Source organism: Rhinatrema bivittatum, chromosome 17 (genome assembly GCF_901001135.1).
Source record: "Rhinatrema bivittatum chromosome 17, aRhiBiv1.1, whole genome shotgun sequence".
Classification (NCBI taxonomy): domain Eukaryota; kingdom Metazoa; phylum Chordata; class Amphibia; order Gymnophiona; family Rhinatrematidae; genus Rhinatrema; species Rhinatrema bivittatum.
Genome location: NC_042631.1, coordinates 43,468,495 through 43,489,541, shown reverse-complemented (window position 1 = coordinate 43,489,541; position 21,047 = coordinate 43,468,495). Strand labels below are relative to the sequence as shown.

The 21,047-nt window shown below is 41.8% G+C and overlaps 1 protein-coding gene across 1 annotated transcript in view; it reads right to left on the bottom strand.

Annotated features, from left to right (window-relative positions):
- Positions 1-21,047, bottom strand: part of LOC115079493 (kielin/chordin-like protein) — a 189,244-nt gene that overhangs the window by 113,806 nt on the left and 54,391 nt on the right. The window contains exons 18-23 of the mRNA XM_029583118.1: positions 18,975-19,152; positions 15,980-16,084; positions 13,220-13,260; positions 7,839-8,013; positions 6,415-6,513; positions 2,039-2,140 (exon numbers count right to left, since the gene is read on the bottom strand). Coding sequence (XP_029438978.1) covers positions 2,039-2,140; positions 6,415-6,513; positions 7,839-8,013; positions 13,220-13,260; positions 15,980-16,084; positions 18,975-19,152 — 700 coding nt within the window. The remainder of the gene's footprint in view (positions 1-2,038; positions 2,141-6,414; positions 6,514-7,838; positions 8,014-13,219; positions 13,261-15,979; positions 16,085-18,974; positions 19,153-21,047) is intronic.

The following is a 21,047-nucleotide window of genomic DNA, read 5'->3' as shown; positions in this document are numbered from 1 at the left end:
AGAACAAGGAAATTTGACCACATCACCCCAACTCTGATAGCACTATATTGGCTCCCTGTACAGCTAAGAATGTTTTACAAAGTTCTAACAAGCTTAATTAACAACATTAATCCGAACAATGATCTGATGGGAATAACATTTAAACCACATATTCCCCCGTGAACTCTTAGATCTTAGAACAAAGGCTTACTGGAAATCCCGACCATAAGAAATTCTCATCTAACACAAACTAGAGAAAGAGCAATATCAATTGCTAGCCCAAAGCTATGGAACCTCATGCCAGAATAACAGACAATAAGAAATTTAACAAAGAGCTGAAAACTTTCTTATTCAATAATGCCTACTGTTTGACTGATACTACCAATCCTCCATAACTCAGATAACCAAAATTATGTTTATTTTATTTATTTATTTGAGTGCTTTATATACCATCGTTCCATCTGAGAATCACTAGATCACAACGGTGTACAGGTTTGACACTCACAATCAAAGGATGAGTTACAAAGGCAGGCATACATACAGGAGATAAAAAGGGTAAGCATTCCAAATCTAAGGGTATACTTCAAAGAAAGACATATAGGATGCATTTGTAGTCATTATAAGCGGGGGATGAGAGTATAGGTGTAATGTGCAGGACATAGTTGGTTATCAGAGTGAGGGGGAATTGGTCCAGTCAGACAGTAGGCATTATCGGATAGCCAAGTTTTCAGCTCTTTCTTAAATTTCTTAATGTCGGTTATTGGTCGAAGATTTTCTGGCATTGAGTTCCATTGCATTGGGCCTGCAGTTGATATCACTCTGTCTCTCAGTTTGTGTTAGATGATAATTTTTTATGGTCGGGATTTCTAGTAGGCCTTTGTTCTGAGATCTAAGCGTTCGTGTGGGAATATGTGATTTAAATGTTATTCCCATCAAATCAAATGTGCTGAACAGTACTCCCTCCTCTCAAACTCCCCCCCCCCCTTCTTATGATCTGGTTATGTTTGCATTTCTGTGTCTGTCTCTTAAGTACATCCTTCATTTTTGAATGTTTACCTAGTTTACCACCTGTGTGCATGCCTACCCCTGTAACTCATCTTATATTTGTAAGTGTCAAACTTGTACACCGTTGTGAACTAGTGATTCTCACATGGAATGTCGGAATATAAAACACTCAAATAAATAAATAAGAATTCCTTTAAAAAAGTTTAGTTTTATTTCTAGATAAGTGAACTGAAAAAATATTGAGGTCCATAATCAAAAGCCATTTAGACAGATATCCCAAAAGTTACAATTTAGCTGGATAAAAAAAAGGTGTTCCAGGGACGTTCGGGGAGAGGTTGAGATATCCCTTGGGGGTAGTTTATGCTTCCGGCACAGTCTCTAAAAGAGGCTGTGCTGGAAGCACTGGAAGCAGGGAAATTGTTAACTTGCTCTCTGGCAGGAATATCGGGGAGGGGGGGAATCTGTGGTGGGGGGAGCGGGCAGGACTGAATATACAGCTTTTGAGTGGGTGGGTTGTTGAGGAGGGATTCCACCAGATACTTTTTTTTTAATAAACAGGGCAAAAGGGGGAGGGGCCTGATCTGTGAGCCCCCAGCACATTTTTTAGTATTTAGGTGGGATTGATGATGGGGGATGCATGGCCTGACAGGGCCAAAAAATATTTTTAGGGATATTGGGGGGCGGTCCAGGCCTCAGACCCTTTTATATCTTTGCCTTTTTTGTTATAAATTGAGTTATTTAGCCGGATATCTTCAAGACATTCAGATAAATAGTGAGTTATCTGGCCACACACGGCCGGATAACTTAAAAACCTAAATGACTATATTCAAACATAGCAGGTTCGTTTTTTATCTGCCTACATGTAGCCAGACAACTTTAAGCAAGTATATTCAGCCGGACCCTTATCCAGCAGAATTTCCAGAACAAGTTATCCATCTAACTTTAGCCTGATAATTTGCCAATTAACTGGCTTTACATACGTACATACAATTGAATTGGGCATTGTTTGTAGTAGTATTGCACTCAACGATAGAAAACATGACACTGTACTTACCACACGTGACGGTAGAGCAGCAGCCATCAAAAATCTGCTCTACAGCTCTTTCACCTGGGTTACATTGGTTTGAGCTGGGACTACAAATAGATGTATCACATTCTAAAAAAAGAGAAAAACCATAGACCAAACTTGAGTTAGCAGAACTCATTGCATGACATGTTGCTTCTTTGGGTTTTACTTACTTTGGAGGTGAAGTCCTAGAGTGCTTTGGAATCAACATGATAAGGCCTTAGTCTTGAACCCTATGAGCTAGGATAGGAAAGATAGTGGACGGAGGGATGCTGAATTTCTGAACAGCTCCTCCACTGACGTTGCAGGAGTGCCCAGCCTCCTGCTGCTTATAAAAGCAGGCTGCAGCATTACTAGGTGTGGCATTTTGGTTAAAGTTAGCGAGAGTAGGAGTGTTTTCCTTGAGTTGTTCCCCTGCTTGTGTACTGGGCTGCACAGCCTGGGCCAATACCCTAGTGGGAAAGGGATCAGTGCCTGCCTGGGAGCTGGTTCTTTTTTTGATTTTTTGGACATTTTTGCCTTTTGGGGGTTTTCTCCTGTGAGAGCCCTGGTACCCCTGGCTGGAGGAATTTGTGATCCCTGCCAGCTAGGTTACATCAGGAGATTCCGTATGGTGACCCGCTGCAGGAGGAGTCCAGATTTTCTACCTTTGTGTGAAGATTTTTTCTAAGTTCCTAGGAGGAAGCTTTTGGCCACCCTTCCTGCCTCAAGAGGGGGGCATCTGTATAGAGATGCTGTGTTCCCTGCTACTGGACTTTTCCTATGAAAACTCCTATTGAGACAACTGAAGAATAGAACTGTGAATAAGACCTAAATTTCTCTTCTGAGGACACCCAATGGAGAATTCACCCTGGGAAAGACACTTAGGAGAGACTGTAATTCTTTTTGCCAATCACTATTTTTGGAAAGGGTTTTCCATACTGAAAATATTTCAAAAAGCAAGGTAACAAGTGAAGCAAAGATACTTCCAAACGAAAAAACTCCACTTAACTGATTACAACTCCACCTTAAAGTGTGAATTTACCCAGATATTTGCAAAAATGGAGGAAACGACCTGAGAGCCTCATGTTTGTTCTATCCAGAACATATCACATATACGAGGTGATTGTAATCATCGGCCTAAAAACCTCCAACCTCCACACTTTTTATTACAAAAATTACCCCAAAAACCTATCTGATTTCTTCTATTTTCTTGAATTTTTCTTCAGTTTTCTTTAAAAAGGTGCATTATGCATTCCAGTACCATAGTAATTTTTGTACTAGAAAGTGTGGAGGTTGGAGGTTTTTTAGACCAATGATTACAATTACCTCGTATATGTTATATGTTCTGGATAAAACAAACATGAGGCTCTGAGGTTTTTTCCTCCATTTTTGCAAATATCTGAGTAGATTCACACTTTAAGGTGGAGTTGCAATCAGTTAAGTGAAGTTTTTTCGTTTGGAAGGGGTTTTCCATCCCATTTAAGGACACTCTGTCCCACTGGGAACCCCGCCTCTCTAAACCATAGAGGGTGAGAGTTTCCCTGCCTAATACTGAGAGACACTTGCACAGATAAATTGGAGAACTGTAAATCTGACCTGTTTCAAGCCAAGAACTGATGTTGTCAGGAGTGCCAATTTGTTATTTACGAACTCTGACAGTAAAGATTTAATTTTGGAGACTCGGTCTGAGCCTCCAGAAATTGCTTTTGGGTGTAATTTTACACATCTCCCCCCTGGGCAAATATTCAAAAACACAATTATGCTTCTAAGACCGGGCCTTATGTGTGTAAATAGCTTTGAAAATGAGGCCCTTAATGAATATTAGTAATCCCAATACTGAATATGAATATTATTAATCCCCTCATTGATAAAATCAATGGCAGTTGAGATCATCCTTTGCCACTGTACCTATTATGCTTAAATATCAATGGGGCTCATGTTGTCCGCAGTCAGCCACTACAAGGGCCATCGTGCAGACCAGTTTGTCCGCTGCTAGCTACTGTAAGGATGATGAGGAAGTTTTTCCCATAGTTGTTCAGTATAATAGTGCTTCCTATGATGGTTTCCTCCACTAGCCCTTCTTTTGGTGAAACTGAAGACACTTTAAAAAAACTGTCTACTTGGGAGACTCGTGAACACATGCCCATAAATACCACAGTGTATGAGAGTGGAGAGGCAGAAGGGACAATGCTCTGTCCATCACAGATTAGCTGAGGTATTTGCAAAGTAGACTGCATAGTCCTATCCTAGCCTCAAACTCATGTTCATATGACTGATAAAAAGACTTCAAGACTTGATGGGCTTCACACTTGGTTACGCAGAGAATTTGGAGAGGAGAAAAGGCCAATAAGCACCATGGATCTACTATTTGGGATCTGCTGGGTGCCTCCTAGTACCCAGACTGGCTACCATCAGAGACAGGATGCTGTGCTCGATGGACCTTTGATCAGATCCATCATGACACTTCTTAAATGTTGATATTCATGTTTAGAGATTCTTTTTTTTTTCTTTTGATTATTTGGAGCCAGGTGTTACGCTGGTCAAGTAATCAAATGGTTATTGTAGTGCCTCTGGAATTAAGTGTATATGCCTCCCTGCTGGCTGTAACACCATGCTGTTATGTGCAAAATCCAATTGTATTTGTGTACTGGTTAATGCTACTGGACTTGAATTTTGGGGATTTTGGGTAATGTTATAATTGTGCCATTAGGGCTAAAGTCTGCATGTAATTAGTTCAAGCAAGCTTTAGCTAACACTTTCAAATCAAACGTATAATCTTATATAAAGTTTGATTTTAAAAAGCTTATATAAACTTATACAACTTATATAAAGTTTGCCTTGAAAATGCTCAGATTTCTGGCCCGATAGGCACAGATTAACTCGCAAAAGCTACACCTTCTTTTTGGAGGGTGTAACTTGTGCATGTTAACTTACATGCATACTTTTGAAAATCAAAAAATATGCACATCAATACCAACTCCTAGAGCATTTCTCCCCTATGTCTGTAATAGTATGGGCATGCAGTGTACATGTACATGCATCCTACATGCGTAATGGTGTGTGCATACAGGGGGTCATTTTCAAAGGAGTTACGCATGTAAATGTGACATACTATCGTAGCAATTTTCAAAAGCTATTTACTCGAGTAAAGTGCACTTACTTGAGTAAATCCTATGGACAATTCAATGGCATATATTGTAGCAATTTTGAAAAGCCCACTTACTTGAGTAAAGTGTATTTACTCGAGCAAAAACCAGTTTTGCTCGAGTAAATGCTTTTTAAAATCTACCCCACAGTGTACATGCATGGAATTTTCCATGTGTATGGTTATATACGTTTCTAAAGGGCGACTTCTGTGCATAAAACTGTTTTACAGGCAGATGTTTCTTTATACGTTATCCTCTAAAGGGCACTTAGCTCACATGCTTTGAAAACCTCAAATTTAGGGTTCATTCATCTGTAGCTTTAGCTCATCAGCAGAGAATGGAGAAAGTCTTTGATCAATCTTGCCTCTCAGGTACGTTTCGAGCCATGCATTCAGGCACACACTGTGTCCAGAGGGGGATATTTTCAAACCCCCATGGGCAACTTACAAGTAGATAGGCACCTGGTTACCTACTGGAGTTTAGTATTCAAATACAGAAATATGCACTCACAAGCTTTCCTTGGAAAATCCAGGGCTGGCGGGGACCATGGACACTTTTGTACAGAGGTTGCAAAGTATGCATGGATGGTCTGCATGGAAATTTCAGAATGAAATACCTGCACATCCTTGGCCTCCCATGCTCTACCCTCTCTCTCCTGGCCCTTCCTCTTTTCATTGTTGGCAAAAATTCAGCACCCATAGTGTTGGATGCTGACGGGAGGCTAATTTTCAGCCTGTGGAATTTAACCAGGTGACCGCTTAGTTACCAGGGCAAATTCTTTTAAACATTGTCCTCTCCAAACAGCTTTCAACACTGCAAAAGTCCAAATAAAGTTGGTAGCTTATAAAATTTAATAACAATATTGGACTTTTTAAGGGAATAAATTTCCTCTGTGCATTTAGTTGCAAACAATTCAAAGCCTTCCCTGTTTTTCAGATGTTTACATGATGCACTTGGTAATTGGCCATTTCAAATAAAATCACATTTAGAACCAGCAGGAACTTATTCAGATGTGAAAGAACCAAACAGATTACCTTTGTTTTCTAAGCCTATTATGAGATTCAGGAGTTTCCAGTTTCAGAATTAATCTTCATGTGTAAGTTATGATTTTATCCCTTGATTTACGTGTCTGTCATTTCCTAAGTTTTTCCATAATCAGTTACCCTAGAAAAATTAAAGTGGCTGCAGATACATAGCATGGTCCTCAAAGGTTTATGTGGAAAGGGGAGCACTTACCACAGTCAATAGTGGGACAGCAGCTCCCTAAAGTAAACGACTCCGTTTGTAGATAGCCAGGCTCACATAGAGAGATCCCACATGTTCTTGTATCACAAACTGAAAGAGAATAAGATTCTTTAGTTAACTGGATCCCAGTCTTGAATTTTATGTCAAGATATTCTTTGCACAGTTGAAATTCAGGTTTCAGTGGTCCAGCTGCTTATTCTTCCCAAAAAAGCAGAGTCCCTCTGTGAAGACACATTGATTAGTTGGGTGGAAGCTGGAAGCTTGCCTTTTTGGAGATAGTTGAAATCTCCTATAACCAGGTGGTTGTGAGTAGTAGTAGCAGCAGCAGCAGCAGCAGCGATGTCACATAGCAATTCAGATAGTTAAGGAAGGAGTCAGGTTGGCCATCAGGTGGTCAGTAAAGGACAATTTTAGGTCCCTCGTTGTCTTGGAGCTTTGTTACCAGGCAGTCAGATATTCCTATCTGTTTAGAAGTCAACAGCTCCAGGGCCAGTAAGTATTTGAAAATGACAGCAACTCCTCATGATTTAGGGTGTGTGAATCTGGTAGCCAGGTGGGCAGAGATGATTGAGAGTGACAGTGTCACCTTTCCTTAGCCAAGTTTTAATGATACATAAGATGTGGAGTTCATGTTTTTCAGTTAGGTCTTGATACTATTTCAATTACAACTAAGCAGAGACTCTTGTCCCAGAAAAGTTACCCAGGCAAACCCTTCTGAATATCAACCTCACTACTGTAGCCATACATACTCTGCAAGTGGATTTGTCTTCAACACTGTTTCCCTATGTTGTGTCTAGGAGCCTTCATTCGTCACGGGAGGGACTACTGTTAATTTGTTTAGATGTTCACTTTACTTTATTTTATTTTATATTTTATATTTTATTTATTTTATTTATATTTTAGTTTTTAGTTTTATTTAAATAATCTTGATTATAAGTACATTGCTGTAAACCATTTTGATCGATATTTGTATTGGTAAACGGTATATAAATATGCTAAATAAATAAATAAATAAATAAATAAATTCTGTGAAGAGGACTGGGAGTCCCTGCTTCTCAGTGGCAGTGACAATTTTGTAGAACTTTCTCTTGGGTTCTTTGATTACAGGAAGGTTACTGTGCATTTTGTAAATAAATACACAGTTGTTTACAAAAGCTTATAACTATAACATGGATGATATTATTATTGGGGCATGAATTTAGTGGCAATATGCATTGCATATAAAGAATACTGTACGCTATGGGAAGAATTTTGTAGAATATAATAATTACTTATTTTAAGTTGGGAGTTGAATGGAATTGTTGTATTGTATATTATTATTTTAATATTGTAAGATAAGTGTTTTTTTTATTTACCTTGCTGTAAATCATTTAAAGCTGCAGCAGAAGCAATAAATAAAATAAACTCCACCTTACCACATACTTCCTCTGTACAGCATGGATCTGTTGCAAGTGTTTGGTTTTGGAGAACCTCTCCCTTTTGTGTACAAGTGACTGGAATATATGCACATGGATGAGGAACAGTGAGGACTTGCAGTAATTCTGGATCACAGGTATAGTCATAACAGTTCTCTTGCCACGTGAAGCCAACCTGTCAAAGTTGAGAAAATGAATCCCATGAGTGAAATTGTATAATATATGAAGCACACTTGAACCATGAAGAAATGGTGAAGATACCCAGCAGCCTGAGGCTTTGGTAATCTACTGCTATCCTGTTTGTGAGTTTCCTAGCGTAGTGTTTCCTAATCTAGTCCTGGATTCATAGGTAACTAGTTTGATTTTCTGGACAGCCACAATGAATATACAGTATATAAGATAATTTTGCGTATCATGGATCTCCCCGGTATGCAAATGTATCTCATTTATATTTGTGTTAAATATATATTTAAGTATATTTGTGTTAAATATTCTGAAAGCCAGACCCATTAGATGTGTGTCCAGGACAAGGTAGGAAACCACTGTCTTAGAGACCAGTTTATTATGGCCCTTATCAGAGAAACCAATTTTAGAGGTTTGGAATGATGGTGATAAGTGATTTCTATTTGTCCTCTACTGAAAGTCCTAGCTCATTAAACAAGAATGTATACTATCATGGGCTTCAACTATGGCTTTAATACAGAACAATCATATAATAAAGTTTCCATTTATTAAATTTTGTATTAGATATTCAGCTCCCTTGTCTTGCTTATGTAGTTTTTGCTGAAGAGATATAAGATAAAAATAATATTGATGCTGATTTTTTTGTGGTCCTGGTACTAGCCCTGGGAATTGCAAAACAACGATTGGGTAAGATGTTGGATTGTACTTAGCTCAGAGGGCAAAGGGGTATATCATTCTGCAGGACGGTGAAAAAGAAAACACAAAAACTTTCCCCTCTATGACCTTCTAAATTGCTTTACCCACTGTGGAGCTTCAGCACTCCCCCTTAGACCTAATTCAGAATGCCCTGGGAGTCACAAAGGTCACCTCACATAGTACAGTATCGTTCCAACTTGTAACTTTATTTAGTCTTGGGCTTCCATCAGTAAAAATCCATAAACAATTGAATGAGTCACAGGATCCTACTACCGAACAATCAGAGCACCTTGGGTATAAACAGTCATAATTCCTCATGGTATCACAGTGATTAGAACTTCAGCAGCTCCAAGAAAACACAACGCAGGCAAAATGCCAATACCTCCAGTTTGACCCAATGATAAGCATTCAGGACTACTAACTAGTAGCCCTGAATTGCTCTTCTTCCTAAGTGCTCAAGAATATTGTTTTTTTTTGGTGCCTAGGAGTGATTTGGCTCTTCGGCATGTTGATGTTTATTTGATTTGATGTTTTGCTTTTCAGCAATAATAGCAAAGCATCCATTGTAAAAGAAAGAACTTGTTGGGCTGATAGAATGAGCAAGACTTAGGGATATTCCCAAAAACCTGAATTGGTCCTGTCCCTCTGGACTCAAATCCCATTATCTCTCCTCCCAAGATACACTTACTTAAAGGAATAAGGAAATAAGTATCATCCTGTCTATACAACCATCCACCCATGAATAATGATAGATGTGAAATGAGAATTTGGGGGAAAAGTTGAAAAATTCAACTACTACTGGCATATGGATCAGAATTTGGAACCTGGGCCATATTTAAATGTAACATCATCAATGATACAGATAATAATTTATTTTGGTCTAAGCTTATTGAAAGAAGAGTATTATGTGTAGGTCATAAATAGTAAACAAAATGGCTCTATCCATGCCACCTGGATTCTAGATTAAAATCTTTTGGAAAGCAAAAGCAGTGTGAGTTTGATTCTATATGTTATAGCTACATTATTATTGTTTGCTGTAGTTCATGCGATTGCTGTCTGAGTGGAAGACAGCCCTCCTTTAACCCGGGGACTACAAGGCCCTATATAATACATTTTTCTCTTATCTCCTCCAAGAAATAGTCCTCACTTGACATTGCCAAATGTGATTGAAGCACAATGGTATTTAAAGACAGTATGACTCAGCTGATTTCATGATTTTCTCTCTCTATCAGTCACTTACAGCTCCCTGATTGTGCTCTATGTACTAGGCTGCCTCCGTCCTCTTCCCTCACGCTGCTTTCAGGTGAATCCTGAGCCCAGGGATCACAGGCTATGAATGTGTCTGTAACTGATCCAGCCCCTCCTTCTGAAACCAGGGACGGAACTGAGACAAGAGCACAGGTCATAGTAGAACAGGAAGAGATTGCTCTGCTCTCTGGTCCAGCTCCTCCCTTCCTATTTCCCTCCGCTTGCTGCCTGCAGTATTTGCTCCAATCTCACTCCTTCTCCTCCTGCGGGACAGGAAGAGGAAAGGATGACTCTAGATTAGAAGCTGTGGTCTCTGCTTTCTTCTCCAGCCCCTCCTCCCTATTCCTTGCAGGCTGCCTGAAGGAGAGAGGCTGGAGGAGAAAGCAGAACCAATTGCTTGGAAGTCAGGGCGCTGGCCAATAAGTTAGGGGCAGGAGCCTTGTGTGCCCGCGGTAAGCCTGGTCCCATTAGGGGTATCCCTGGTGACAGAAGTGTCTGAGCTGGCAGGACAAGTGAAGCCAGCTTGAGTCGCTGTTGGATGTTGCCCCAGGGGGAACAAATCTCAATAATAGAATGGTGGGGGGGAAGGGGAATAGACCAAAGTAGTATTAGAAAAGCTGGTTTATGAAACAATTCATCCATCCTTTCTGATTAATATTAAATGCTGCATCTTCTTTAGAGGGAGAGAGAGATCTAAGTTTCCTCAGGTGGAGGGAAGGGAGAGGAAGTCAGGCTCCTTCCTCAGTAGATTCCTGAATTCAACATTTGCTGTAGACTGTAAAGGGAGTTAGGATTTTCTGTTTATTTACATAAACCCCTTTGTATTCAGGGGCCACTTTTCAAAGTGTCTGCACTGGGACTGCATACCAATTCTCAAAGCTAAAGTATGCTTTCGCTTTGAAACTTGCTGCAGGTATAAATGGGCATATGAACCCTTCACTGGGCACTGTGCCCTTCCCACTGGAAGACGTATTGTAGTGAGGGGATTCAACCATTTTGCTAGTTCCACCCCATAGGAGGGACTAGTGGTAGAAACCTGGGATTAATGTAGAGACCCTAGGGAACCTCCTGGCAGAAGAGGTTAGGGCTATTCAGCTAGAAGAGATGGCTGAGGAGGGATATGATAGAGGTCTGCAAAATCATGAAAGGTAAATGTAAATTGGTTATTTACTCTTTCGTATAATAGAAGGACCAGGGGGCACTCCATGAAGTTAGCAAGTAGCTCATTTAAAACAAATCGAAGAAAATTCTTTTTCACTCAGCGCATAGTTAAGCTCTGGAATTTCATTGCCAGAGGATGTGGTTATAGCAGTTATTGTAACTGGGTTTTAAAAAGGTTGGATAAGTTTCTGGACGTCCATAAATTGCTATTAATCAGTAAGGAATAGTAGCTTGAGATCTATTTAATGTTTGGGTACATGCCGGGTACTTGTGACTTGGATCGGCCACTGTTGGAAACATGATCCTGGGCTTGATGGACCCTTGGTCTGACCCAGTATGGCATGTCTTATGTTCTTATGGAGCTGTATGGCGATCAGCCTGCAGTCCCCCTGCCAGCAGTGGCTTGCAGATTGCTCCTCAGTACCACTGAATGCTCATTGTATTTGTTCCTGTGGAACATCTGGAGTAGAGAATTCCATCAAGTCGAGGGAGTAAACTTCCTTCCTCCTGGGTTTGTCTTTAGGGGGGAAAAAGCCCTTTGCTCAAAGTTCCCATTACAAACTGAGACCACAAAGAGTGACCACAGCATTACTGAGTAAAAGGATAGAACCATCCGCTGGAGCAGCTGATACATCCATGTGCCAATCTGGCAGCAGTGACAGGAGAGGTGGAAGGAGAGAGAGAGCTGCATACCCAGGGCTTATACAGAGGAGAAGGGAGACCGTGGCCAAAATCAAGCATTAGGGTGTCCCGGGGAGAGGGAAGCTACCATGGGTACAAGTGGAACCTAAATTCCAGGGAGGCAGTGAGAGGATCTGAGAAGGGTCTGAACCCGTCATTGCATGGATGCCACAAGAAGAAAATGTACCAGGTGCCAAATCATCTATGCTGAAGAAGGTCACAGTAAAGACTTTTACATTTGGAGCACTATAACTTTCTGGAGGGTCTCTGGTGAAAGTACAGGTCTAATGCCTTGGACCGGGAAGGAAAAATCCTCCCCTCCATCGGCGAGCTCTGCAGGAGTTAAGAAGTGTGAGTGAGGACCCCCTTGCCCAGAGGAGTGCTCGAGAGCGGGGTAGCACAGGTAAAATGTGCCGCCAGACATGAGCACTATCTTCTGCAGGTTCTTTTTTCATGGAAAATTACGCTTGTAAAATTGGCAATGCAATCTCTGTGCATTATATCCCTCCTCCGATCTGAACCACCCCCCGGGAACGCCTCCACTCAATGCAGCCGAAACACTCACACATTTAGCTGCATTAAGGAAGGGAACTTTTTAGTCAATTAACGTGGGTAAAATGCTTTGAGCCCATGTACATTGCTTTGAAAAAATATCCTCTTATAAAGGCATGCATTCCCTAACCAATAACAAGAATTTTTTTTTCTTTTCTAAATATATGCTTGGGCAGAGAAGGGCCAGCACTATCTATTAGGCAGCACATGCTGGCAAGCTGGAAAGGCTGCCCAAATGTTTCTGTCAGCCCTGGCCCCCACTGCTCTCTCTCTCTCTGCCTCACTTTGCTCCCTCTAGGCATCCCCTGCAACACCATGCCGCCTCTGTAGCTGGGCAGCTCTGGGTCCCACTGTGTGCAGTGGTGGTGGTGGCTGCGTCGTCAGTCCACGCACGTGGGCACTGTGAGCTGGTGCAGCAGGACTGTGAATGCTCACAGTCCTGCTGCATGGGTTTCCTCTTTAAAACAGATCCTGTACTGGCTCATGAGACGGCAAGGACATTGTGAGGATCTGAGCACACACTGCCTCCTAAACTCCATGAATGGGGAGCAAATAAGTGAGTCTTGATTTTTAGGTGACATAAATATGGCTAAAATAAACCCTTCACTATTTATAACAGCAATGTACATGGATTTCTGAGGATGGCCACAGTGAAGCCACGGATGTCCTGAGGAATCCACATCTTTACAAGGGTCAGCACTGAATCCAACAAGAGTACTGCTGTGATGTGCTCTAATGTGAAAAAACTGTCTGCTCACGTCCCCTAAAATCCAGATTAGTTCTCATGATCTCAGGTTGTTAATATCTGGGTAAACAAAAATATTGCAGGTCAGCAAAGGAAAATGCAGTGGTTGTCCTACCTCGTGCTCAATTCCATTGTACGTACATGTAGTTATTAGTTCTGCAAAGGAAAGAACAGTTAAAGGCCTTTTAGTATACCATGAAATTGTCAGCTGGTGGGGAAATTAAATAGTCCAAAAATGGCTATACTGTAGCATATTTGCTGCATTAATGTGGGCCTCAGGCCAGAAAATTTCCTGTACTAAATTTGTGTCTGAAAATAGGGAGATATTTGATGTTACCATATTTGTCTTAACAAAAGAATATATCTGTATTGGCTCATGGGACAATTAATTCTGCCCACAGAGGTTTTCTCCTGTGCTCAATTGTTTGCATGCCTTCAAGGTCATAATCCTTTGGTAGACATTGGGGTCGAATTTCAGCAGTCCACCTTACTGCAAAGTTACACATAGTATCGCAAAAATGCACAGAGCGACCTGATTTTCAAACCCAAGATGTGCCTAGAAATTGAGCTGCATGGCCAGAGATACATATGTAACTTTATCCATTGGAAAATGGGCAGTAGCACCAGGCACATAAGTAGCCATTTCCATGCACAACTTGTGAAAATTCCAATTAGGCACAGAAATGCATAACTTGTCTGCAAAACATCCTTCAGAATGGCTCTTATTTAATGTGGCCAAATTTGGTGCAAGTTATGAACTTCCAAGCATATTTTTAGATGACTGAAAATACTCAACTTCCGAGTGAAGATCCTTATTTCACACATACAAGACCCAGCTAAGCTTCTGAGAATTTATCCCAGACTGTATAAAGTAGGAAACAGTTGCTATTACAGGACTGTACTGACAAAATAACTTTAAGTTCTCTATTAGAGGTTTTTCTTCCAAAATAATATTTTGTAGCAGTTCTGACCACTGAATATTAGAGTTATTAAAGGTATTGTGATATTGTTGATTTATAATAAGAATGTCAGATAACCTAGTCAGCAGTAGAATGGCTCAGAACAAAATCCAAACTGTTGTGGCTGATTTAGATATTCCAGCTCAATTAAGCCTCATGCTTTTAATCACTCCTCTCTTTGTGCCTCCGGATTACCCATCCTAAATTTCAACCTCAACATCTCATGCATGGAACTTTTGCATATAGGAATTTATCGCATATGTTATATAGCACACAAGCCAGGTCTGGTATATAAGAAATGAGAACGAAATACACCTATTAAAATAAAACGGAGCAAGCAAAATATGAATTAGCTACTCTTGAAATAATTTCTTTTCAAAGTGTCAGCCGCAAGAAGCAGCATTAGGGATTGCTCGACATGAAAAAGAGAAGGTGGGTTATACATTAAGTCATGGCCATCCATGATCCTGTGCCACAGAAAATAATTCCTGACCCAAATCAAAATTAGATGTTTTGGATTTTGTGTTTTTTAGATGGGTGAACCAAAGCAGAAAACTGCTTAACATGCCACCCCTTTGTATCGGTTCAGGAAGGATTCTGGAAAGGAGAAATACAGAGTTACACTCTTACAAGCAATTAGGTTTAAAGTTATCCAGGTAATTTTAGGCAAATATATTCATTAGGGGGCGGATTTTCAGAGCCCTGCTCGCGTAAATCCGCCCAAAACCGGGCGGATTTACGCGAGCAGGGCCCTGCGCGCCGGTAAGCCTATTTTACATAGGCCTACCGGCGCGCGCAGAGCCCCGGGACTCACGCAAGTCCCGGGGTTTTCGGAGGGGACGTGTCGGGGGGCGTGTCGGGGGCGGGTCCGAACGTGCGGCGTTTTCGTGGCGTGTCGGGAGCGTTCCGTGGGCGGGCCCGGGGGCGTGGCTACGGCCCGGGGCGGCCCGGGGGCGTGGCCGCGCCCTCCGGACCCGCCCCCAGATCGCGTCCCGGCGCGCTAGCGGCCTGCTGGCGCGCGGGGATTTACGTCTCCCTCTGGGAGGCGTAAATCCCCCAACAAAGGTAAGGGGGGGGTTTAGACAGGGCCGGGCGGGTGGGTTAGGTAGGGGAAGGGAGGGGAAGGTGAGGGGAGGGCAAAAGAAAGTTCCCTCCGAGGCCGCTCCGATTTCGGAGCGGCCTTGGAGGGAACGGGGGTAGGCAGCGCGGCTCGGCGCGCGCCGGCTATACAAAATCGATAGCCTTGCGCGCGCCGATCCAGGATTTTAGTGGATACGCGCGGTTCCGCGCGTATCTACTAAAATCCAGCGTACTTTTGTTTGCGCCTGGAGCGCAAACAAAAGTAGGCTATTCGCACTCCTTTTAAAATCCGCCCCTAGGAGATTAGTCCTGCTGAATATCCATCACAAGTTATACAGCTAACTTTTAGCCAGATGACTTGTCTTCTCACCCCTTTTCTGAACCTTGACCTCCTAGCTGTTAATCTTTGACTCTCAGAACCTTTTTTTTTTTTTTTTTTTAACTTTTTAACTTTTTATTTATAGAATTTTTTTATACCATACAGTACAGGTAAATTAAAGGCAAAATACAATATAGGAGTTGCAGTTATTCCACCTGAATACATGTTATCTAACATAACTCTAACTGCTAGTTCGTTTTCTCCTATGTAATATTAAAGAAAAAGAAATTCCAAGATATGAGCAACTTAAGCGGAACAATAAAGAAATAAAATGTAAGAATATATAGAGGCTGTCATGGCAGTCTCAGAACCTTTAGCAAGCAATATGATGCTACTGAGGAAATATATATTGGATATGACCTCCTCCAGCCTGGTCTACTTCTTCTTCTGAATGATTCAAAGCTATTGCTGAAAAAATCCATGGGAACACCAGAAAGAGAAAAGGATTTCCACTTACCACAGGAGTAAATGGGGCAACAGCTGTCCTCAGAGGTTGTAGTTACCAATTTGTAGTGTGGATCACAAGTCGCAGAGGCAATTTTACATGTTGATGTATCGCATACTAAAAAGACAGAAACAAAGAGTTAACCGGATCTTGGGTATTTGATCTATGTTTCACAGAAAGGCCCGAGTCACTAAGCTTTTTTTGTCCTGTAGACACAGAGTGGCAGAAAAGCTTTAGTGAAGCAGGCACTAAAGATTGTAAGGATCCTTGACCTTTTTCTGTTCAAATAAACAGTTTACTTCATACAGATGGACCTCAACTTGGTTGATGAAATGTGAAAAGGATATTATTTTGTCTCATATGGAAATTTTCTGCAGATGTGGAAAAATTCACAAGAAGGATAACTTTCAAACAACTGCGGGTGGCAACATATATGTGTAGATTTACTATAGTAGTTTATAATACACGCTTATAATATATGTGCGTTATATAACATGTATCTCTATCCTGCAACATACACATGTATGTAGGCCTACACACAAATGCATGCAATGCATTGAAACCACACATATCAATGTACTGAACATGCGGACTTTATCCTCTTATTTTAAAAATCTCTATACATATATTTTACGCTTGATGGTAAGTAGGACTTACCTGCGTAAATCCCAATTTACCCCTGTAAATTGGTATTTTTGATAACATGTGCATGTCTATGAAATTACCAGTTTTACCAATCAGTCGACCAGTTTGCTCAGTCCTTCTCCGGGTCAGAGGCCCTCCCATTTCTTCAGTCTGAACTCCCCCCAGTCTACCCAGACCTCGCACCCAGTTGGTACTACACAATAAACACGTTTAATATCACGCCAGATAATCCACAGCTGTAGAAATGCGCGGGCTTGTTGGAAAATGTTTGCGTGTCTCTTAAAATAAGAACTTACATGCGTAACTGTTGGGCCCGCCTCGGAACACCTCAGACTGTCCCTTTTTTACACACAGACACATGCGCACGAAAGTGAAAATATATGCAGATTTTATAAAATGCAGAATACACATATAGGGGCGGATTTTAAGAGCCCTGCTCGCCTAAATCCGCCCAAATCCAGGCGGATTTAGGCGAGCAGGGCCCTGCGCGCCGGTGAGCCTATTTTACATAGGCTCACCGGCGCGCGCAGACCCCGGGACTCGCGTAAGTCCCGGGGTTCTCCGAGGGGGGCGTGTCGGGGGAGTGTCGGGGGGCGGGTCCGAACCGCGCGGCGTTTAGGGGGCGTGCCGGGAGCGTTTCGGGGGCGGACCCGGAGGCGTGGTTACGGCCCGGGGCGGCCCGGGGGCGTGGCCGCGCCCTCCGGACCCGCCCCCAGGTCGCGTCCCGGCGCGCAGGAGGCCCGCTGACGCGCGGGGATTTACGCCTCCCGGAGGGAGGCGTAAATCCCCCGACAAAGGTAAGGGGGGGGGCTTAGACAGGGCCGGGTGGGTGGGTTAGGTAGGGGAAGGGAGGGGAAGGTGAGGGGAGGGCAAAAGGAAGTTCCCTCCGAGGCCGCTCCGATTTCGGAGTGGCCTCGGAGGGAACGGGGGTAGGCTGCGCGGCTCGGCGCGCGCTGGCTATACAGAATTGATAGCCTTGCGCGCGCCGATCCAGGATTTTAGTGGATACGTGTGGCTCCGCGCGTATCTACTAAAATCCAGCGTACTTTTGCTTGCGCCTGATGCGCCAGCAAAAGTAGGCCTATTCGCATAGTTTGAAAATCTACCCCATAGAGGCTGCTTATGTGCACACATACTAATTTTTACATGCGAACATTTTGAAAATTAACTTTTAAGCTGCTCGCAGCAAACAATGGGATACTTTTGCATCCAAGTATTAGGAATTTTGAAAGACAAACTAGCCGGGAATTTTCCCTTTGTAAATTCACTAACAGAAGAGAGTACATAAGTACCCATACACTTTGCCCCTGCTATATCTGCTGATGGGGAAAAGTATGCCTGTAGATATGAATATTCAACATCCACATGTAGTTTTCTTTCCCTAGCAAGCTACCTACATGGGAATGCCTACATTTGGACTGGCTAAATATAGCTGCCTAGTATCACCTGGTGGAATTTAGTCAGATAACTCCTTAATTAGCTAGATTCATTTGAAAAACTCCGTCTTATAGGGTCATTTACTAAACTTTTATATTTTACCGCTGGAGGTCCCGCGATATTCTGGCCCTCTCTGAGCCACTAAGAATGGTTTTACTATCGGCAGAGGGGCTTTTTTGTTAGGGACAGGCAAATATTTCAAAGAAAAGGGGAGGGTTAGTGAAGGGAGTTGGGTGGGACATTGTCATGCAAATTTTATGATAACTTTTTTATTTTGGAGGTTAAGGCCACTTTGACCAGTGGTCCTGGGGAATACAAGACCCTGGAGGGGTGGTTCCACAATGGGGATGTGTAGTTTTTTGGAAGCTTGTACCTTTAACAGGCCTCCCACAGACATCAAGATGCACGTTACCATCCCAGTTTCCCTGAGAATCAAATAACTATATCTCTCTGATTTCTTTCAAAGTCAGCTGTGTTATTTTATCACCTATGAATTGCCTATGAATTAGCTGCTTGAATGTATTAGGCAATTTTATGCATGCAAAGCCGCTAATTTCTATAGGGGAGGAAATCTTTGGGGATATCGTGCAATAGTGCCATAATATCGCATGATAAACAGCATTTAGTTTGTGACTGATACTTGTGCATGTTTTATTGTACCCTGCCCTGAACTATGGAAGGGAGGGGGTCTAAATATTTTAAATAAATAAATAAATTTAATGCTTGTCAGTTGCTGACAAACACATTATCGACTTATCGCAGCTTAGTAAATTTAGATCTTACTTTGAAAAGCATCTTCTTTTGGATATCTGCATTCCATCTAAAATGGTGCAACCATAAATAGCGCACTCCTTGTAAACCAGGATGAGTACTGGACAATTCTTAGTCTATTTCAACAACAACATACTGTCCAAAGCACACTTACCACACACGGTCTCTGTGCAGCATGGATCTGTAGACATTGGTTGTTGCTTCAGTACCTCTCCATTGTTCATACAATTGACAATAGTAGATGGTGCACATGGATGAGGTACTTGGTTGACCATTAGTGTTTCCACATCACAGTTGTAGCTAGTACAGTTCGCATACCATTTGTCATCAGGCTGTGGAAAAAGAAATAATAGAAGTCTATGAGTTTAATCAAATAATAGAGTATTTGTGATGAACAATGAGATCCTTACCAAAGTCAGGCCAGTCTATTCTCTAGTAAAGAAAGCAATACATTTAGACTTTGTTAAAATGATGAACTGGGTATGAAAATCAAAATTCTTTAAATATGTAGGCTATCAAAATAAAATATAAGGAGATACTATCAGAGACCATGGCTAAATATAGTTGATTTAAAAAAAATGATAACCTCCTTCAAGTTATACAAAAATAAATAAAAGGTTGGCATGCTCTTCAAAAATGAAGCGAATATGTAACAGAAAAATACAGTCCTTCATGGTTATGATAAATGTATACATTGTTATTTGCATTCACCCAGTCTAAAAATAATCACCTTCTTACAGCAACCCAAGTAGTAACAGGTTCTCCCCTTAATCTCCCAGCAAGCACTATGATTTCAGTTGAATTTAATGTATGCCTTGACTAACACCACGTTTAACCTCCAGATGATTTCCTAATCCTATTCTCCAAGTTAAATGTTATCTTTATCAACTTGAGCTATGACTTATTGAGTTTGCTGACACTGAACCCAGTGATAAATCAATATATGACTGTTCAATATAGCTGGAGAGAGTTTGGGTTTTATCTCTCATCTTATTTATTTCTAAAAGTAAGATTTTTCCTCTGGTGTGTTTAACCCCCCCCCCCCCCAAAAAAAAAAAGCAAACCAAAAACCAAACAAACCCTCCTTGGTTTCCATGTGCCATATACCAAAGCAACTCTATCCCCTAACAAGTTATATCTTGCTAAATGCAAACTAGAATCCCAGAAGCATTATCCATTGCAGACTGGCAATGTTACCTTTTTAAACTTATTTATAGAATTATCATAGTCTGCTTCTGGTTACGGATTTACCCAAAGTGAAGACAAGTGATGTAAAACGAGGGATCAATTTTCAAAAAGTTGCTGACTTGTGAAAAAAACAGGTAATTCTACCTGGTTATCTTCATCCAGATTTTCAACCAAACCCAGCCGGCTAGGTTAACTGCTGAAAATTATACTAAATGTAACCGAGCAAAGTTTTTCCAGATAGATTCATGCCAGTCACTGTGCGATTCAAGCTGTATGACTAAATTTAGCCCTATTAGTGCTTGAAGTCCATGCTGACCAGCGAAATTGAAAATCCATCTTGGGAACACCTCCAGGGCCATCCCTTTTTGGACCAGTTAAGTTTGTGCATCCTGTGCATTTGGTGAAGCAGCTTTGGCCATTGTTGGGTAAACACGATTTGACTATGGTGATTCAATCTCTATAATATTATCTAGAATTGACTACTATAATATTATCTATCATGATTGCCCAACTGAGTGATTTGTTGGCTCTAAATTAGTCAGAATAATGCTGCTAAGATGATTAATGGGTTAAATAACAAAGAACACACAACTCCTCTATTTGGTGATCTTCACTGGTTGCCTATTTCACATTCAGTTCAAAGCCCTTACTGTCATCTTTAGAGCTGTTCATTAGAACATAAGAACATGCCATACTGGGTCAGACCAAGGGTTCATCAAGCCCAGCATCCAGTTTCCAACAGTGGCCAATCCAGCTCATAAGAACCTGGCAAGTACCCAAAAACTAAGGCCTAGATTTTCTAAGCTACCGCGGCTTCCTATATCACGCGGTAACGGGGGGCAGAGGGGCGAAGCAGGGGGCAGGCCTGCGAAAGCCAGCAGTGATTGCACCTCCTCGGTGTGATTGCTGCCAGCTTTCGCACCCAATAGCGCTACTATGAAAGGTGGTGCTATTGGGTGCGAAACTGGAGGCGAAAAGGGTCCTTACCTTTTCGCCATCAGCAAAGTCGTCTCAGAGTCCGCCCCGACTCCTCCCCTTC